General features: G+C 37.9%; 2 protein-coding genes across 7 annotated transcripts in view; one reads left to right on the top strand and one right to left on the bottom strand.

Moving 5' to 3' along the window:
* Positions 1-10,847, bottom strand: part of LOC126376196 (protein strawberry notch) — a 40,582-nt gene extending 29,735 nt beyond the window's left edge. Inside the window, exons 1-5 of one of the 2 annotated variants that reach the window (XM_050023435.1) lie at positions 10,667-10,847; positions 6,627-6,729; positions 4,884-4,988; positions 3,934-4,062; positions 3,335-3,415 (exon numbers count right to left, since the gene is read on the bottom strand). In XM_050023435.1, coding sequence (XP_049879392.1) covers positions 3,335-3,415; positions 3,934-4,062; positions 4,884-4,988; positions 6,627-6,729; positions 10,667-10,669 — 421 coding nt within the window. In that variant the 5' untranslated portion in view covers positions 10,670-10,847. The remainder of the gene's footprint in view (positions 1-3,334; positions 3,416-3,933; positions 4,063-4,883; positions 4,989-6,626; positions 6,730-10,666) is intronic. The other variant, XM_050023436.1, reaches the window with a different exon arrangement.
* Positions 10,848-11,376: 529 nt separating this feature from the next.
* The window catches only part of LOC126376262 (arginine/serine-rich coiled-coil protein 2), a 30,335-nt gene continuing 23,536 nt past the window's right edge, over positions 11,377-18,175 (top strand). For 3 of the 5 annotated variants that reach the window (XM_050023562.1, XM_050023564.1, XM_050023561.1), the window contains exons 1-6: positions 11,377-11,526; positions 11,732-11,812; positions 14,141-14,222; positions 15,746-15,872; positions 16,853-16,949; positions 17,877-17,965. In XM_050023562.1, the coding sequence (XP_049879519.1) occupies positions 11,455-11,526; positions 11,732-11,812; positions 14,141-14,222; positions 15,746-15,872; positions 16,853-16,949; positions 17,877-17,965 (548 nt within the window). In that variant the 5' untranslated portion in view covers positions 11,377-11,454. Of the gene's footprint in view, positions 11,527-11,718; positions 11,813-14,140; positions 14,223-15,745; positions 15,873-16,852; positions 16,950-17,876; positions 17,966-18,175 lie in introns of all 5 variants that reach the window. The other 2 variants (XM_050023563.1, XM_050023565.1) reach the window with 2 other exon arrangements.

Raw genomic sequence — 18,175 nt, 5'->3', positions numbered from 1 at the left:
AGAAAAATGCAATAATAATTATAAGTGCGACGTTTTCTTATGTTTTTCTATGACGTCACAGGTTGCTTTTTCATACAAAATCCATAGTAATTTCGTATTTTGACGTTTAGTAAAAAATAACTGATTTGACTAGTTGGGAACTACCCTATTGTAAAACCAGTGCATATTACAGTAAGATCATTATTGTTCGTAATGACCTCCGTGGTCCAGTGGTTGAGCGTTAGGCTCACAATCCGGACGTCCGGGGTTCGAATCGCGGTGGGGAAATATCACAAAAAATACTTTGTGGTCCCTAGTTTGGTTAGGACATTACGGGCTGATCACCTGATTGTCCGAAACTAAGATAATCCGTGCTGTACCGACAGTTACTACTTACTAAGTAAGTAGTCGTTACATGAGTCAGGGTCCTTTGGCGGCTCAACAGAAACCATGAAACATGGGTTGATGAGGTTGGTAATCCACCTTTCAACCCACACGAGAGAAGAAGAAAGATTATTGTTCGTCACCGCTAGCAAAGTAACGATTGAAATGAAATGGTTTCTTTTCGCGAGAGCAACTCTGTCTCTGATAACTGTTTTACTAAACAACTCAAGCACGAAACTGTATAACTAGTAGCAGCAATAAACAAGCAAAATCGTCTACAATACAAAGTTGCACTTCGCAATATCCAATGAAGTCATTGAAGCAATTCCCAATTAGTTGATTCATAGCGAGAGTTCTGATTTCCGAGAGTTCTATTTATAGACCAGACGGGGATGCGATCAATACCACCCCGTGCACTACACTTGCACTCTTTATATTCATTTGCTACTTTCATAACTTGATTCCCCTAGTTTGGTTACGATATTACAGGCTGATCACCTGATTGTCCGAAAGTAAGATGATCCGTGGTCCGGAAGGCACGTTAAGCCGTTAATCCCGGTAACTATTTACCGATGTAAGTACGTAGTCGTTACATGAGTCATGTCAGGGGCCTTTCGCGGGTTAATAATAACCCTGACACCAGGGTTGATGTCGCTGGTATTGCAGTTCACAATACACACGATAAGGAGAAGACGATAACTTGGTTTGAACAAAACATAGCTGGCGCGGAGTGGGTGTGTTGTATATTGCCCGCCCTGCTGGCAAACACACGCTATCAGACACATGTCATGAATGCATGAGGATAGAATTGATGCACATATGTATAAGTACCACAGAAAAAGCGACTCGTTCAAATATACAACGAAAACTAAACAATAACTTATCTATACATTCATACACAGCGGTATACAGGGTGTTAGTGATGTAACGAATAATAAGGGGGATGATTCAGCCTATGATTCTGAATTACTATCAAATGAAATTTTCCGTTGCAAAATTAATGTTTCTTTTTAGTTTTATTTTTAAATTATTTTTCATGCTATATTTTTGCGATGAAAAATTCCACTTGATCTTAAACTCACAATAATGAGCTGAATCATCCCTCTCAGTATTCGTTACGATGTCACTAACACCCCATACAAGTACATACAGGTAGCCATACAAGTAGGTTTATGGGTGTTAGTGACACCGTAACAAATACTGAGGGGGATGATTTAGACCATGAGTCTGAGTGGATATCAAGTGGAATTTCCTGTCGGAAAATTCATGTTTTTTTTGTATTTTAAACTATTTTCAGTTACATACTTTTGCGACGGAAAATTCCACTTGATGTCAACTCAGAATTATGGCCTGAATCATCCCTTAAAGTTTTCGTTACGATGTCACTAATCGGGGCCGTCGTGACGCTACGTTATGTTATAACTTGTTTTGCGTTGGTCTAACAGAAAGCTCGGTGAAGTGTGGGTATTTAGTTGATCTTGCGATGAATGTACTTCTGACTACCGCAATTGGGATATACTCTTCCGCTTAAATTTAAGTTGTTGTGTTGATTTGCAATATACTTTAAAAAAGTTTAAGCCAATATAAGAATTAGAGCCTTTTTAACCTCCCAGGTCGACGAAGGTGTAAATAATAGACAACATCAAAATTAACATGAAAAAAACAAACTATTTCAACACCTAAAAGACAAGATAGATAGAGTACCTTTACACTAGATTTTTTCTAAATAAATTTGAAGGACGAATACCGCTGAAACTGGAAGCAAACTTGTGTGAAAGCACTCTTTAAAACAAGAAGAAAGAAAAGATCTACGCCACTACAACTCTAGATGGATGATAATCAGCTTGGGTGTAAACCTTAACTAGTTGCAAATGCTTCGATCGGACGGTTAGGTAAAAAACCCGTGATACCCTCGTTAACTACCTAAAGGCCTTGTTCGGAGCACGCGGAACTTACATAGAACTCCAACTCGGACTCCAAACTGAATTCGACTTTATGAGTTTGAATTCATATTTAATGATTATCACGCGATCAGCGGTCCGCGGAAACCCACATTCCCGAGAAATGCATTTTTCGGAGATATGTGACCTAACCTCAGTCGCTTTTGCAAAAAATCGGACTTGTCAAATCTTCAGGTTAGGTAAGCGGACCCTGTGCAAAACGGGATAATGCTAGGGAGATGATCTTCTATCCTGTGGGTTGTGAGGTAGTTTACCAGGGTTTAATAGGGTTACTATTGAACCGCCAAAGGCCCCTGACATGGCACATGTAACGACTACAAACTTACATCAGTAAGTTGCCTTCCGAAGCACGGAAAGAGATGATGATGAATTTGAATTCATATTTGGATAATAGATTATTAATACCACGTGGTTTCCAGGATTTGTGACCGATTAATGGTAATGGGCTACACCTACCACCATATGAGGCTTAAACGTAGCTGACGAGGAGTGGGTTGTATTGTACAAAGTCGCCAGTATGTCTATATTCTACTGACTGCACTTCGGGGAGTGTGCCCGCAATCTACACGAGCTCATGCCACTACCCCCTTTTATCTTCGGACTTCCAGACGTACGGCCGGGTTCCATCTCTATTTTGGTGGATATCCCAACTATTCGCACAAAGCGCTTCCCGTCGTCCTTCATTATGCGCACTGCGAATGCATATAACCCGGGTGCTTTCAAGGCCGTAGTGAACAGGCACCATCTGGGCGAGCTCGCTCCATCTTAGGCCTCGTCAATGTCTTCGGGCAAGTCTGGAGCCCAGAGCAAACCCATCAAAGGTAAAATAAAAATGTATGCACTATACACATCTGCCTACGTCTTCGGGGCGCGATGTTATGTCGGTATCGAAACGTTTGCAACTTGGCTAGGTCCCCTGGTTATCTATAATAGTCTTACGTATCTACCATTCGCATTCATGTTATGTTATCTACATATCTAGTACAACAATACTGTCGTACGGTACTCACTCTGCGCCAACAGCGAAGCGGCGTTGAAAGCGGCAGAGGAGCCTGCCGCGAACGGCGACGGCGGCGGCGCCATTCCAGCCGCTACGCCGCGATCAACAAGTTTTTACACATTATACATTGTAAAATACCAATCTTGTTATCTTTTACAATCATTAAAGTTTGGGCTATTCACTTCTTCACAATAATAGTTAATATCGCCGCTGGAAAGGCAAAATTACGTAAGCGCCAAAGGATTTCGAGATTGGTGGCACTGGAATGCGAGGCACGTGGCCTTTTAAATAATCTTGTGAGGTGCTTCTGTATGTAACTTTTTATGGGCATAGCCTGAAATAAATGCTTTTTTTATCCAATTTAGATGACGCCAACTTAACATTCTAAGCGATAAGGCCGCCATTTGCCATGTACTTAGTTAACAGACTGTTTGTAATTATTTCTTTTTATTTTGGTGCAATAAAGTGTATTTGTATTGTATTGTATTCTATTGTTTTTTCATTTTCCATGTCCAGAAATACATTATCATAACATGGACTGCTACTTTAGTATATTTTGGCGCTAACGTAATTTTGCCTTTCCAGTGACGGATAATGTGACGGTCTTACCCCCACCGCCGCGGCCAAGCCCGGCTAAGTTGCCCAAGTTGCCCAAATTGATTGGCTTGCTCAGTTGGCTGGCTTGTATCTTGATCGGCTTCACGTTTGAAGCCTGTCCGAATGCTAGTCCCGAGGCAGCTGTGACAAAGAAGCATAACATTATTATTTATATTCACAAGAGATTACTTAGAATACTCTATTAGAGAATGAAGTTAATTAAATAATACTCTTAAAAAGTTTGTTCAGGTAAACTGGGGCTTTTGCCCAGTGGGACATCACGGGCTAGATAAAATAAGAACCCTTTTGATACAGAGACTTACACCCGTATTCTAAGAAACAGAAAGGTTAAAAATGCACACCGAAACTATTCATCTAATAAAAGTGCGAGAAAATATATGTCTAGGAACAACGCTATAACTGCCTCTAACTGGTGCACCGATCATTGTTGGTGCCTCTTCACCCTGCTTTGCGTCAAAACATAGAAGCAAATCGTGACGTCATACATATTACAGACGCACATTGACGTCACAACTAACGACATGGGGGGGGGGGGGGGGTTAAATATAAAAGTAAGTGCGCAACGCACACAAATGTCAAAGAGCAATATTGCTTTTTTAGATGAATTGCTTCAATGTGGCCTTTTTGATCCTCCTAGTGGCTTATACTGATGTCAGGGTTACTATTGAGTCGCCAAATACATCAGTAAGTAGTAACCGGGACCAACGGCTTAACGTGCCTTCCGAAGCACGGATCATCTTACTTTCGGACGATCAGATGATCAGCCTGTAATGTCCTAATCAAACTAGGGACCACAAAGTAATTTTTGCTATATGTCCCCACCGGGAATCGAATCCAGGACCTCCGGATCGTGAGCCCAACGCTCAACCACTGGACCACGGAGGTCGTTGGACGTTGGACTCGGTCAATTCGTTTGACACCGTCAATATGAATGTACTCACCAGCCAGCGGGTTAGTGGTGGGTTTGATTGTGACGGGGGCGGGTCCTGATGTGACTTTGACCTTGTCGCCCATACGAGCCGCCGCTGCCAGGGTCTTGCCGCCACCTAGACACAAGCGATATTAAAAAGATAAAGATAGACATATAATATTGTCCAACTGAAGGTCGATTTGAGAACTGAAGGCTTATTATTTATATAACATAACATAAACAGCCTATATACGACCCACTACTGGGCACAGGCCTCCCCTTAATCAACCGGAGGGGGAATGGAGCATACTCCATCACGCTGCTCCACTGCGGGTTGGTGGAGTTATTTGGGCTAGTAGCCCGGGACCAACAGCTTAGCGTGCCTTCTGAAGCACGGAATCATCTTGCCTTTTCGGACAATCAGGTGATTCAAGCCTGCAATGTCCTTACCAAACAAAGAACAGTCTCACAAAGTGATTTCGACAATGTCTCCATCGGGAATCGAACCTAGACCTCCAGATCGTGAGCCCAACGCTCTTACCACTAGGCCACATAGGCTGTTTTGTATATATTATTATTTATACTATATTTATTCATATTTTACTTAGTTACATGTGAAGTCATTGATATAAGTCAATTTTAGACAAATACCACCCTGGAGCCATCACCCTGCCACCCTGATATTGCAATTTATCAAAAATGATAACACTTCTGCGTTTTTGAGGAAACTTCGGCCTCGGCACACCCCGGACACTGCATACAAAAACCTCGTTTTACACAGACACTACACATTGACGTTATCGTACACGCGCTTCTGTGTGTGTGACATTTGACGTCATACGATTGAAGACTAAAGTAAGACCGAGCGGGGGGTGAGGTAAACCTAGCTTAGCCGCTAGTGGAGAGCGGAGAGTTGCCGTTCTATATGAAGTGTTATTCCTTATTCTATGGCCTCGTGCAAATCGTTGGCCCATATTGGCCAAAGCCGAAGATTTCCTGAACGTTTTTTTTGTGTCCGAAGCCGAAACTGCGGTTGTACGCTGACGTATAGTTAAACTCATTGGAGGCAGGCTATTCTGCCTCCAATGTGACCGGGTTTTCAGAACAAAGTTTGGCTTTGCATTCGAGCGCACGAGAGAAGAGACAGGTCGCTGTTGTCGGATATGACAAGTAGGGCTATATATATTTAAGCTAGAAACAGGAACAAAGAGCATAATTTAATTGGTATCAAATCAACACCCGAGTAGCCACTGTTGCTGGGTACAGGTTTTGGCCTTTGGACTTGTCTTAATTTGTTTGCATTTTAGACTGTGTGTGAGTGTTTTTAATGATTATCACTCATTTAAATCGTGTTATGCTGCACTATTGTATTATGTAACAAATATATGGTTTTTATGTTGTTGTTATAAATGAATCATCATCATCACCAGCCCATTAACATCCCCACTGCTGGGGCACAGGCCTTCCCTATGGATGGATAGGGAGATCGGGCGATAAACCATCACGCGGGCCCAGTGCGGATTGATGGTTATTAACGACTGCTAATGCAGCCGGGACCAACGGCTTAACGTGCCTTCCGAAGCACGGAGGAGCTCAAGATGAAAACTTTTTTTTGTGGTCACCCATCCTATGACCGGCCTTTGCGAAAGTTGCTCAACTTCAACAATCGCAGACCGAGCGCGTTTACCGCTGCGCCACCGAGCTCCTCAAATGAATATGTAAAAACAAAAAAAAACCATTGACGTGTTGGTTTATAAATAAGTGAATAACCCACCTGGCACTTCCAAGTTGTCGGGATCTTCATCATCATCAAAATCTGAATCGTCAGACGGTGTGGGTGGGTTGTCTTCGTCGTCACCATATCCTCCTCGTTTAGACTAAAAACACATTCAAATTAATAACAACAGTTTATGCAGAGAATAGAGTCTAAATGCGAAAAACATAGCCCACTAACATAACAACATCAATTTATATAATTTCTCCTGCAGCAAATGTTGAAATGTATCTTTTAATTGGGTAGTTGATTACTAAATAAAGACAGACCTAAAGGTGGCAAAAACATTTTCTATTTAACTTATTTATGATTTTTTATAAAGAAAAATGTAATAATGAGACTTTTTTCAAACCTATTTAAATCATTTATCAACAAAGGACTCATGGTTTTTTCAACAGTTGGTTGGTTTTATGTTCTAAGTATCACATGATCCCCTAGATACTATCTACTTCTATTTTTATTAAGTACTTAAATACTTTTTTATATTTAAACCTAAGTAACGAAAACTAATATGAAATTTAACTTAATAAAAACAGAACATAACTTGTTTGCAGTATGATTTTAAACAAATTAGAATAAAATATATTTTTTTTTTAACTTTTTGTATTTGAAATGTTACACATTTCTGTTCATACTAATTTCTTTTTAAAATTAAATATGTTATGTACATACATAAATAATAAGAAAAAAAGTAATATTTACTTTATATAATTATAATAAAATAACAATACATGTGAGAAACAAATTGTTTTGGTTTGCAAATCTAAGATTAGAATATTAGAGAGCTTTCTTAAAAAATCTGTATCGAGGCATATGGCACTTGTGTTGGCATTAAGCCAAAATATCTGTTAAGAGACCCATCCCAAGGTCGAATTTGAGGTAGCTAACCCGGTATTACCAGCCAGCATGTGTATTCCCCTAGTCCATTACTTTAGTAACCTATTGATACCATTGAATTTTAAAAAAGTCTTTTTTTTAAGTTAGATGATACGTCGGTACAAGGCACGTTAAGCCGTTGGTCCCGGTTACTACTTACTTACTGATGTAAGTATGTAGTCGTTACATGATCATGGCCCATGTCAGGGGCCTATGGTGGCTCAGTAATAACCCAGGGTTGATGAGGTTGGTATTCCACCTCATAACCCACACGATAAGAAGAATCAAGTATTTTATCGAGGCTTGAGCCACTCTTGGTGGTTATGCCAGCCTCATAGTTTACAGCGTTTAATGATAATCAAATTATCACTTTACAGATGATCAATATTACAGCACTATACCATGGATATCATTGAAAATCTGAATTTACACTCTTTATTCTGACCCTTTAACACTAACCCAATGATTGATGGGATTGGCATATTCTTTTAGAATAAAAATCCCCAAATTAAAGATTTAAAAAAAAGCCCTTTTTTAATCTGAATGTCTACAGTATGAAGATGAGACCTAATATGGAGAAAAAAGCTCAAGAATGTAGGTAACTATTCTAGCTATAGTGACAGGTTATAGGAGTAAAAAAATACAGCAAATAGTGGAGAATTCTATAAATTGGCTCGCAAGGAGTGGGTGTGTAGGTATACTTTAAAGTTGTAAGACTAAATTTTTTATAACAAAGCTTTTGCAGTAGTGTGCCATGAAATGTGCAAAAAATATAGTGTTAAAAATGTAAGCTGATAAAATATTTTATTGTAATATATTGAAGTAAAATAAAAAAAACATGTATATTACTTGTGATTTTCAACCCTATCTGCAACATCTTACAGGAGTGAAAGCAACTGTCTGTCTGACCTTCCAACCCGCGAAGAGAAAACCCAATGTTAGGTCACATACCTCCGAAAATGCATTTCTCGAGAATGTGGTTTTCGTCACGATGTTTTCTTTCACCGCTGAGCACGTGATAATCATTTATGATCTTGATTTGTAAATGTTGTTATTGTCTACAAAATTGTCCTTAACCATTTTCCCTGTACAAAAAAGACCAGTGACTAATTGACTAGATAACACCTTCACTATAGTAATTAATTCCTTATCATGACCAATCATGACCAATTTATACACTGTGCTGGCAGGTCTAATGTGGCATAATGTATAACATAGATATGCAATGCGGAATGGACAGGACATACTGTTAAATAATATCAATGTAAAATAACAGCTGTTTGTAACCTAAATACCATGCACAGAATAAATTTCATTTCATGTTACACTATAGCGCCATAAGAGAAATTGAGGTTGGCAATTTAAAAGGTGGGCCGACAAAATAATTTCAATGGCTGGAAACACTAAGACATGGACAAGATTAGTGCACAACAAAGAAGAATGGAGGAAAATGGGGGAAGCCTTTGCCTGAAGGCACACAGATTTGGTTATGGTTATTACGGAAAAACTTGAAAATGTAATTTCTATGTCTGATATAAGACTAAAAATAAATAGATAAATAATATCAATGTGTGTTTATTGATACATAAGTACGTAATAGGTAGGTTACTTCTTAACAACTTAGTCAAATGAGACACTTTTTACAAAACGTCAAGGTGAAAATCTTTTATGGGATTTGTATGGAAATACTGTCTTAAGGCACTGTTACTTAATTCAAAATAAAAATTCTCAAAAATGTTAAAGAGAAGAAAATTTAATTGATGTTTGATCATCTTAAGACAGGTCTGTATTTCAAAATTAGTATTTTATAATTTATCTTTGACCCAGTCAAATATGCTATAGTTAAGATTAAAAAATGAAAATAGCTGATTAACTATGGAGGAAATTGTCTATAAAATACCTCAAAATGTCATGTTTTATAATAATTACCTATATTGCGAAACTACCTATAACCTCAATGACTTACTATGTCTTCATTTATATCTAGCCCTAATTATTTTAGGTACATAAAATATAAAAATAATGTACTGTTGCAATAATAGGTAGGTACTTAAAAATTTCTGGCTATTACCAATCCAGTATTCTCTATAAAAATTATAAAACCCGTTTCACATTAGCATTATAGGTAGGTATATTTGAACATCAAAAGAAAGAATTAAATAATTCCATCTTGTTTAACTGTCCTTGTAATAAATGTGTAGATAATCAGAAAATAAGAAGTTATTTTGTGGTATTTACCATTAGTTGATAGCTGTGATAAAGCCCACATTTGTTGAGTACTAACATAAACACAAATCATGGAAGTACCTACATGGTTTATATAAAAATACCATGAAATTCATATAAATGTAAATAATAACACAGGAAACAGTGATATTGTGAAACCCAAGTGCAATAACTCTAGTCTTACACAAAATGTTAAAATCCTATTGCTTGTATGTGTATAGCATAACCATGTTTTGGCACTTGTTTTAATACATATTCTGGTGTTGGCAATCACTGTATTCCACAGTTAAACTTACATAACTGATAACAAAGGTTTTACAATGCTATTTTATTGGCATTGCACTTCCTCGTGTGATAAGTACCATTCTATACTAAACATAGTTTCAAAAATGCATGTCACTGCAGACAAACAGGCAAAATGGTAAATCTATTCATTCTATTTACAAGCGCGATTATTTAAGAAGAGATAAAACCCCCTTATTTGAATAAGAAAGCCCACGTTTCGAAGTAAACATTGATCCCGCATGCCCCTTACCGCATTGTACAAGGTATGCTTTGCATAGGCAAAGTGCAGTTATAAGACGTGCCCTAGCTCTATACCTAGAACCTTCCAAGAAAATCAATACAGCCACACCCAACTTGCATAATTGAACCTCCGCATACACAAAGAGATCATCGTCTTTGACCAAAACATACCAAAATCATCACATGTGAGAAACACCTTCAGTCACTGACATTTTTTTTTGGTTAGAAAACTTGAAAACAAAGAAAAAATCCCAGAAAAAAGACAATTCTTAGGTCTACAGCAAGAGAGTAGACTGTAAGCTTTACATTGCTACTGTATTTTTGGTAAAATAATTACGAAAAACATAAAAAATGTTTTTTTTTCAACAAAGTAAAGTTAGGAAAAAAGTATCAAAACAAAAAACTATCATTACCATTTTTACAGCTGAATGTCGGTTACCGAAACACTTTGGCCAATTATTAATTGTTCACAAAGGATACACAGGTACAAATTGTCACTTTTATATCTCACAAATACGAAATAACAGCGAGATAATTCTTATTTCGTAATGAAAAAAGGCAGACGTCTCGACGGCGGTCAATGCGTCCGCCATATTGAAAAACTTGAAAGAAGTGAACAGGCTCACTCGGATACACGACTTTTACAATTATAATATTTTGGTCGACAGTAACATTATATCAAAATTTATATTCCGACTGTTATTCTGTACTCATTTGAAGTGAGTATCATAAAACATTTCAATATCTACGAAATCCTTACGAGATTAGAATTTAATAATAACACGACAAAGAAAATAGAATTTGAATTATAATACATGACAAATTACTAAAGCATGTATTCGAACAGGGTTAACTTATCTAGAAATCGATTTTATTCATCGATACTCGCTATAGCGCACGCGCGCGCGATTAAGATATTTTTAAAATACTTAACTGATAAAAATACCTATATTCGAATTAAATTATTTCATTTTGTGCAATTTCCATAAATTAATATTACATATTTTATTTTTTGATTAAAAATCGGTTACGTAACGAAAAATAACGAGATCTTTTTTTAACTATCGAAGACACAACACTAAAAAAAAAAAAGTTCGTCGCCGCCATATTGCTTTGCCGCGATATTATATTTGTCGGATTTTTTGTTGATTGTGGTGAAAATTTGATTATATTTTTCTTCATAACGGCAGTAAGCACGAAAATGGATTCCCTCGTTGGGTACGGCAGTGATGATGAAAACGAAACTGAGCGCTACGGGGGCCATCACACTGCGGTAAGAACTCTTCATAAAATTTAATACGAGTCCTTGAAAAATCAAATACATTTTCTATTTATTACTTTTCTTTAAGCATTCGTGTTCTCGAAGCAAGTAGTTCTCGAAGTAAATTTGACCATCCGCACCATTATGTTATGTCTCAATATAGTTAATGATTTGATACTAATCTGCGTTCTTGCTTGACAATAGACTGATATTTTAGGGCTCGGGTGGCGGCTACGGGGGCTCGCGTCGCCGCGATGACGATACTAACTACGATGACGTCAACATGGACATGAGCGAGGTAATTTCCCATGTAAACTAAATAAACCTGAACTGATAAAGTAGTACCATCTAAGTATACAAATATAGCTATAGTCCATCTATATTTGCTCAAAAATTATCATATTCTCTGTATTTCGTGCTCTATTTTATATATCATTTAAAAAAAAATCTTAAAACAATATTCGTTGTATTGTTTTCAACGATGATATTAACACTTTTATTATTTTATATGTTACCCATTTGTAAATTGACACAAAACAAAAGTCAAATACCCCTCGAGTACCGAGCTGAGGCCCTTCAAGACTGCGACTACCGCGCACCGCTCCTCTACTGATGCCGTCACGTAAGTATGTACCAATAAGATGGCAATTCTCAAAAAGATATTGTCAATTTAAGAAAAAGAAAGTTAAACAAGTGTTATTTATTATACTTAACTTTGTTATATATATATTTTCTTGGCTATGTTTTCTTGTTTTTATCAATTCAAGTTAAAGCTTGGTAAGTTTGATAGTACGCCTGTATTATTAAAGCAACTGAGTTACCAATATAGAAAATTAATTAAACACCATGCTGAGTGAACATAGATAATATAAAAGAATTAATAATATAACTTACAACATGACAATTTTAATGATGATGATGAATGATAATCAAATTATTGTGAAATGACCAATTAGTAAATAACTATACTAAAAATATGTACTTCTGGCTACAGGCTAGTATAACTAATGACTATTCAAATTTTTTTTATGTGCCATTAGTTAAGTAGGTCGCTCTAAGAGTTGTACAGCCCATAGTCCTTTTACCACGGAATCCCCATTGTTTACTTTATTTATTTATAGTATCAGGTAGAAAGACCCGAAGAAATATATACCTTCACCTAGAATACATATTTAATATTATAGAAATTAACAATCAAAGTTGGCACTTTTTAACTAAGTAAGGGCCTTTCAAGGTTGGTTTGTTATCTTAATGAGGAATTTTCCAGGTTAAGTTGATCAAAAACAGAATAGATAGCAATGTACAGCTTGTAATGTGATAATTATCTATTTTCTCATTAATCAGGTACATAATTATTCCAAAATATAATACATAATGGCAGAAGCATTATATAACAATGATTAGTGCTTGATATTTGGATCATATTGTGTATAGAATTATGTTGCTACCTATATTGCTTCTCTTTATTTTGATCAGAATAGAGTGGGTGGAAGATGTAATTGTGCCTGGGTGTAATAAAAAGGGTCATGTTTATATCCAAAAACAAAGATAAAAGATGCATGTTTGTTATCCATGACATTGGTGCTAATTCCTGCAGACGCCATCTAATTTTATTTTAAGTCCTGTCATTTTCTTATCCGTTGATAAAGAAAGGGACGGGTAATCGACAGGCATAAAATTTAAGGAGTACAAGTCAATTTTAAGCAGAAATCTAAAACAACCGTCTAAAAATTTTACATCGGCCAATAACCCGACAGAGTTCAGTAGATAGCACATCAAACGGATTGCATACTAGTGAGATGCCTGTTTTATTCGCACGGGTTATCCATTAATTTTAAAATTAACTTGTTGACAATCATCCGTCCCTTTCCTTTTCGGCGGATAAGAAAATGACGGGTATAACTTAAAATAAAATTAGGAGGTGTGTGCGGGAATCGGGGCCATTATAAGGTTAAATGAAGGAAAATATGTACAGAGTCATCTATATTGTTTTTGACGGACATACTCTGGAATGTCCCTCATTAGTAAACAAAACTTAGCTAAATTAGTCAAATCATTAAGTGAACTGGGGGGTTCAAATGACCACATCAAAGCTATTCATCTAAGAAACCAATATTGCTATTTGACATTTGTTTGCATTGCGCATTTATATGCGCACACATCAAATTGCTACATTGCTTTCTTGGATGAATTGCTTCGATGTGGCCATTTTAACCCCCCTGATATGTTCGACATTTATGAGTAAGGTCTATTCTTATGAGTGCTGGGTATATTAAGACTTACTAGTTTTCTTTTTGTATAATATAATTAGGCATTTATGGGTTATAGATTTTTTATGAATATACAGACTGATATTATTATCAGTCTAAAAATAATCTATAACCCATAAATGGCTAATTATTTTATACAAATTCCATACAAATGTATGTATCCTATTTTTATATTAGGGCACTGACTATACGAAGTTTATCTCTGTAGACACATGTCGCGTCTATTAGTTTTAGTGGTATTCGTAGTAGCGGGTATCATTCCCGGCATACATAAATATAAACGATAAAACGTGTCGGGGTACCAAGTGAATCTGGTATAATATTCAAGTTATGTATAATGAGGACGTTTGCCGCAGGATTCGCAGGCCGAGTCGGAGCCCGAGCTGCCGCCAGCGGAGCCCGCGCCGAGACATGCGCAGAACGACCGTCGCGGGTCAGGTAAATGTTGCCACAAAAGCCTGGGTTGTTCTTCTTTTTTATCGACAATGATCTGTCCTTCGTTCTAATAAGATATGTGTTTTAGAATTTTATTTAACCGTTCCATTGTCTAAAAATATACATAGTTAATCTTACAATACTCAAAATACTAATCGGTTCCTCGATTAGTGGTTCACGTAGCTTGATTGTTTTTCACAAAATTCTGTGACAGAGTGGTAAATCGAAATGCTGTCTCCGATGAAAAGGGCCACTCTTTCAAAATATTTTTTGGAATGCCCCTGCATAGAAAAGTATGTTACCAAGATAAAGGGAAACTACCATACAGACACATCTATGAATTATGTTTTAAAATATTTATTGTCGTTATAATTTTAAAGATGTTAAATCCGATATACTTTTCGAGAAAATGTTTTTTTTATCGATAAAAAAGAAGAAAGACCTACCTACATGATACTATAGGAAACATCCAGGAATTATAGCAACAAAATCTATAAGTTATTGGTTTCAGCTCGTAAAATTTACTACGCTACGCCAGTCACGCATTTTATAAGCAATTGCGGAAAGTAATACAGATAGGAAGGTTTTTATTTATAGATGTTTATACATAAGCCTAACCTGTAAAGGGCTGGTGTTCCCTTCGCGGGTTTCAAGGTCAGACAGGCAGCCGCTTCTGTAAAACCTGTCAAATATTCAGGTTAGGTAAGCGGACCCCGTGAAAAACGGGATGACATGTTATGTATATTATGTACTAACGCTTTCAATTCCTGTTAGGGACAAGAAATACAATACACATTTTTTATAACAATATCCCAGGAAGAGGAAATGATTGAAAACCAGCACTAGTTGACGCCATAGCATGGCTCCATCACAGCACAAGCTGAGCCATTTCCTTTTGCCCATATTCACAATATTCATAATTACCTAGTTTAAAAGAAAAATGTAAACTTACTGGCAATTTTTTTTTTATTCTTATTCTTTATTGCACAAAAGGAACATAACACACGAATACAAAATAAACAAACATAGAAAAGGTGGCCTTACTGCTAAGGTAGCAACTTCTTCCAGATTTGGGTGCAAAAATTATGACTTGTCAATAGAGTTCCATAAAGAAAAGATAATAACAGCCTCCGTGGTGTAGTGGTTAGAGTGTTAGGCTCACGATCTGGAGGTTCGGGTTCGATTCCCGATGGGCACATTGTCGAAATCACTTTGTGAGACTGTCCTTTGTTTGGCTTTTCAGGCTTGAATCACCTGATTGTCCGAAAAAGTAAGATGATTTCGTGCTTCGGAGGGCACGTTAAGCCGTCGGTCCCGGCTATTAGCCGTAAGAACACCTCCACCAACCCGCAGTGGAGCAGCGTGGTGGGGTATGCTCCATACCCCCTCTGGTTGATTGAGGGGAGGCCTGTGCCCAGCAGTGGGACGTATATAGGCAGTTTATGAAAAGAAAAGATGGCTGATATTTAGAACAAAAATGTTTGTTATACGTATCTAATCTTAACATTCAACTTGTGTATCCACAGACGACAGTCGCGAGCGTGACCGCGGGCGTGACCGGGACCGCGACCGTGAAGAGGGGCGGAGGGACAAGCGACGTGAGTCCCCTCGCCGCTCGGACCGGCGATCACCACATCGGGATGACAAATACAGGTTCATTTATATGCACTACACAAAATAAACAGCCTATATACGACCCACTTCTTTTTATCGTGTGGGTTGTGAGGTGAATACCAACCTCATCAACCCTGGTGTCAGGGTTATTATTGAGCCGCCAAAGGCCCCTGACATGACTCACCTGTAGTCGTTACGACCCCACTGGGCACAGGTTTCCTCTTAATTAACTGGATGTGATACAGAGCACACAATCCCCGGGCTATATTGCAGATTCATTCGCCAACATTTTCAAGCCGTCCGAAGACGTCTTTGGGTGGCCAGGACGGCTTCGGGGCCGATTTTCACGTTACAACATGACAACCTACGTCAGTCGACTTTTACAACATGACAATCTATGTTCGTCGACTTTTATAACATGACAGACAATCTACGTTAGTCTACTTTTATAAAATGACACGAAAATCTACGTTAGTCGACTTTTATAATATGACATGGCCGTTTAGGTCCAAAACGTCTACTTCCCAAAAGGACCACTGTCCCAACAATGTATGTTAATCGATTTTTATAACATGACATGACAATCTATGTTAGTCGACTTTTATAACATGATATGACAACCTACGTTATTCGTCTTTTACAACATGACATGACAATCTACGTTAGCCGACTTTTATAACATGACATGATAATCTACGTTAGTGGACTTTTACGACATTACGTGACATTCTACTTTAGACGACTTTTATGATATGACATTCTACGTTAGTCTACCTTTACAACATGACATGACAATCTACATTAGTCTACTTTTATAACATGACATGACAATTTACGTTAGTCGACTTTTATAATATGACATGACAACCTGCGTTAGTCAACATTTTATTACATGACTTTGGACGATAAGCAGCTGACAGCGTTCTATGTTTTCTCTCTACTCTCAGTTTTGGGAAAATTCTATTGGAATATTTTATTAATTATCATGAAATAAAGAGATAATGTTGTGCTCCGTATAGATCTGAGAGGGAGCGCGCAGACCGCGGGCGCGGCTACGAGGGCGGCTCCCGACGCGGCCTGCTCGGCGACAGACCTGATGATAGAAATGCAGACAGGGTACGTACTTAATGTCATAAAGTTCTCTTTATTTAACAGCTGCTCTCTTGTCGGTGGAGTAATCGCCACTCCTCTCTTCTTCCCGCCAAATCCTTCACCTCCTGATACGACACGACCTGCACCTTCTCTTTTATTTGTTTCATAAATGTTCTCTTAGGTCTACCCCTTCCTCTCTTCCCTTGACAAAAAGTTGCCTGTGATAAATTGCTATTTAGTCACCAGTAGTACTTATGTGCATGTGCACATAAGTATGTACTCGTACGTGGTCGTATGAATTTGCGAATGATTGTGTGAATGTGATGCATATAAAATAACATTAGCTCACACCATGGATAGTATATACAAAAATTTCGTATTTTTCTTACCGTGTGCCATCTTATCTTGTGCGTGCGAGTGAGACGTATAGTCTGCGTGCGCTCCCTTGCCCTGTATGGTGTCTATCACCTATCACGTTGGTCTCACAGAATTCTCGGTGAGGTCTCGACTAAGTACCCACACTTAGTTCATCTTGCAATAGATGTACCTCTGACTAGACCATTAGGTTATAGTCCTGAGCTTATGTGTATGTAGTGTTTGTGTAACAACGAGATTTTTGTATGAAGTGCTACGTTACTTAGGAAGGTTTTTATATAATGTTTTGTCATGATTTTTAATTAAATTGTTTAAAATGTGGTACTTTTAGTTTAATATCTGGCAACACCGTACAACCCCGCCATCTTGAATGCAGGGTACGGGGGTGAGTGGTGGGGTTAAGTGCATAAACGGACGACAGTCAGTTGCTTCGCCCGCGACGTGAAGAAACCACACGTGCTCGCGAGTGTTGTTACCTTCCTTTGTACAGTGAAGTTGTTGTTCAGTCATATTGAGTGAAAAATAAAGTATTGTTGTAGACTATTCTGGAGCTTATTTGAAAGTTGTTACTATTAGCAGGTGCCAGCACTAATGGATCTCAGGCCGTTCGGAGGCGAGGCCCCGCCAAGCTTCAGCAGGGATGCTCGCGACGCCGTGTCACCCAGGTAACAAAGACAGTTATCATCCATCACTGTATGTCGTCATCTCAGTAGTCGCACCTTTCACACGCGCAAACAAACCCTACAAACACGGTGCACGGTGGTTTTAGTGTGCACGTAAAATCGCCACGCGCGCGCGCTCGTACACATACTTTTATTGTCTGTTGATTTTACCTAAAGCTGCTATACATTTATATTTAATGTCCTATAGAAGGT

This window comes from Pectinophora gossypiella, chromosome 20, assembly GCF_024362695.1.
Source record: "Pectinophora gossypiella chromosome 20, ilPecGoss1.1, whole genome shotgun sequence".
NCBI classification, from domain to species: Eukaryota; Metazoa; Arthropoda; class Insecta; order Lepidoptera; family Gelechiidae; genus Pectinophora; species Pectinophora gossypiella.
Note: the sequence above shows the minus strand (reverse complement) of the source record. Positions and strands in the feature narration are given on the sequence as shown.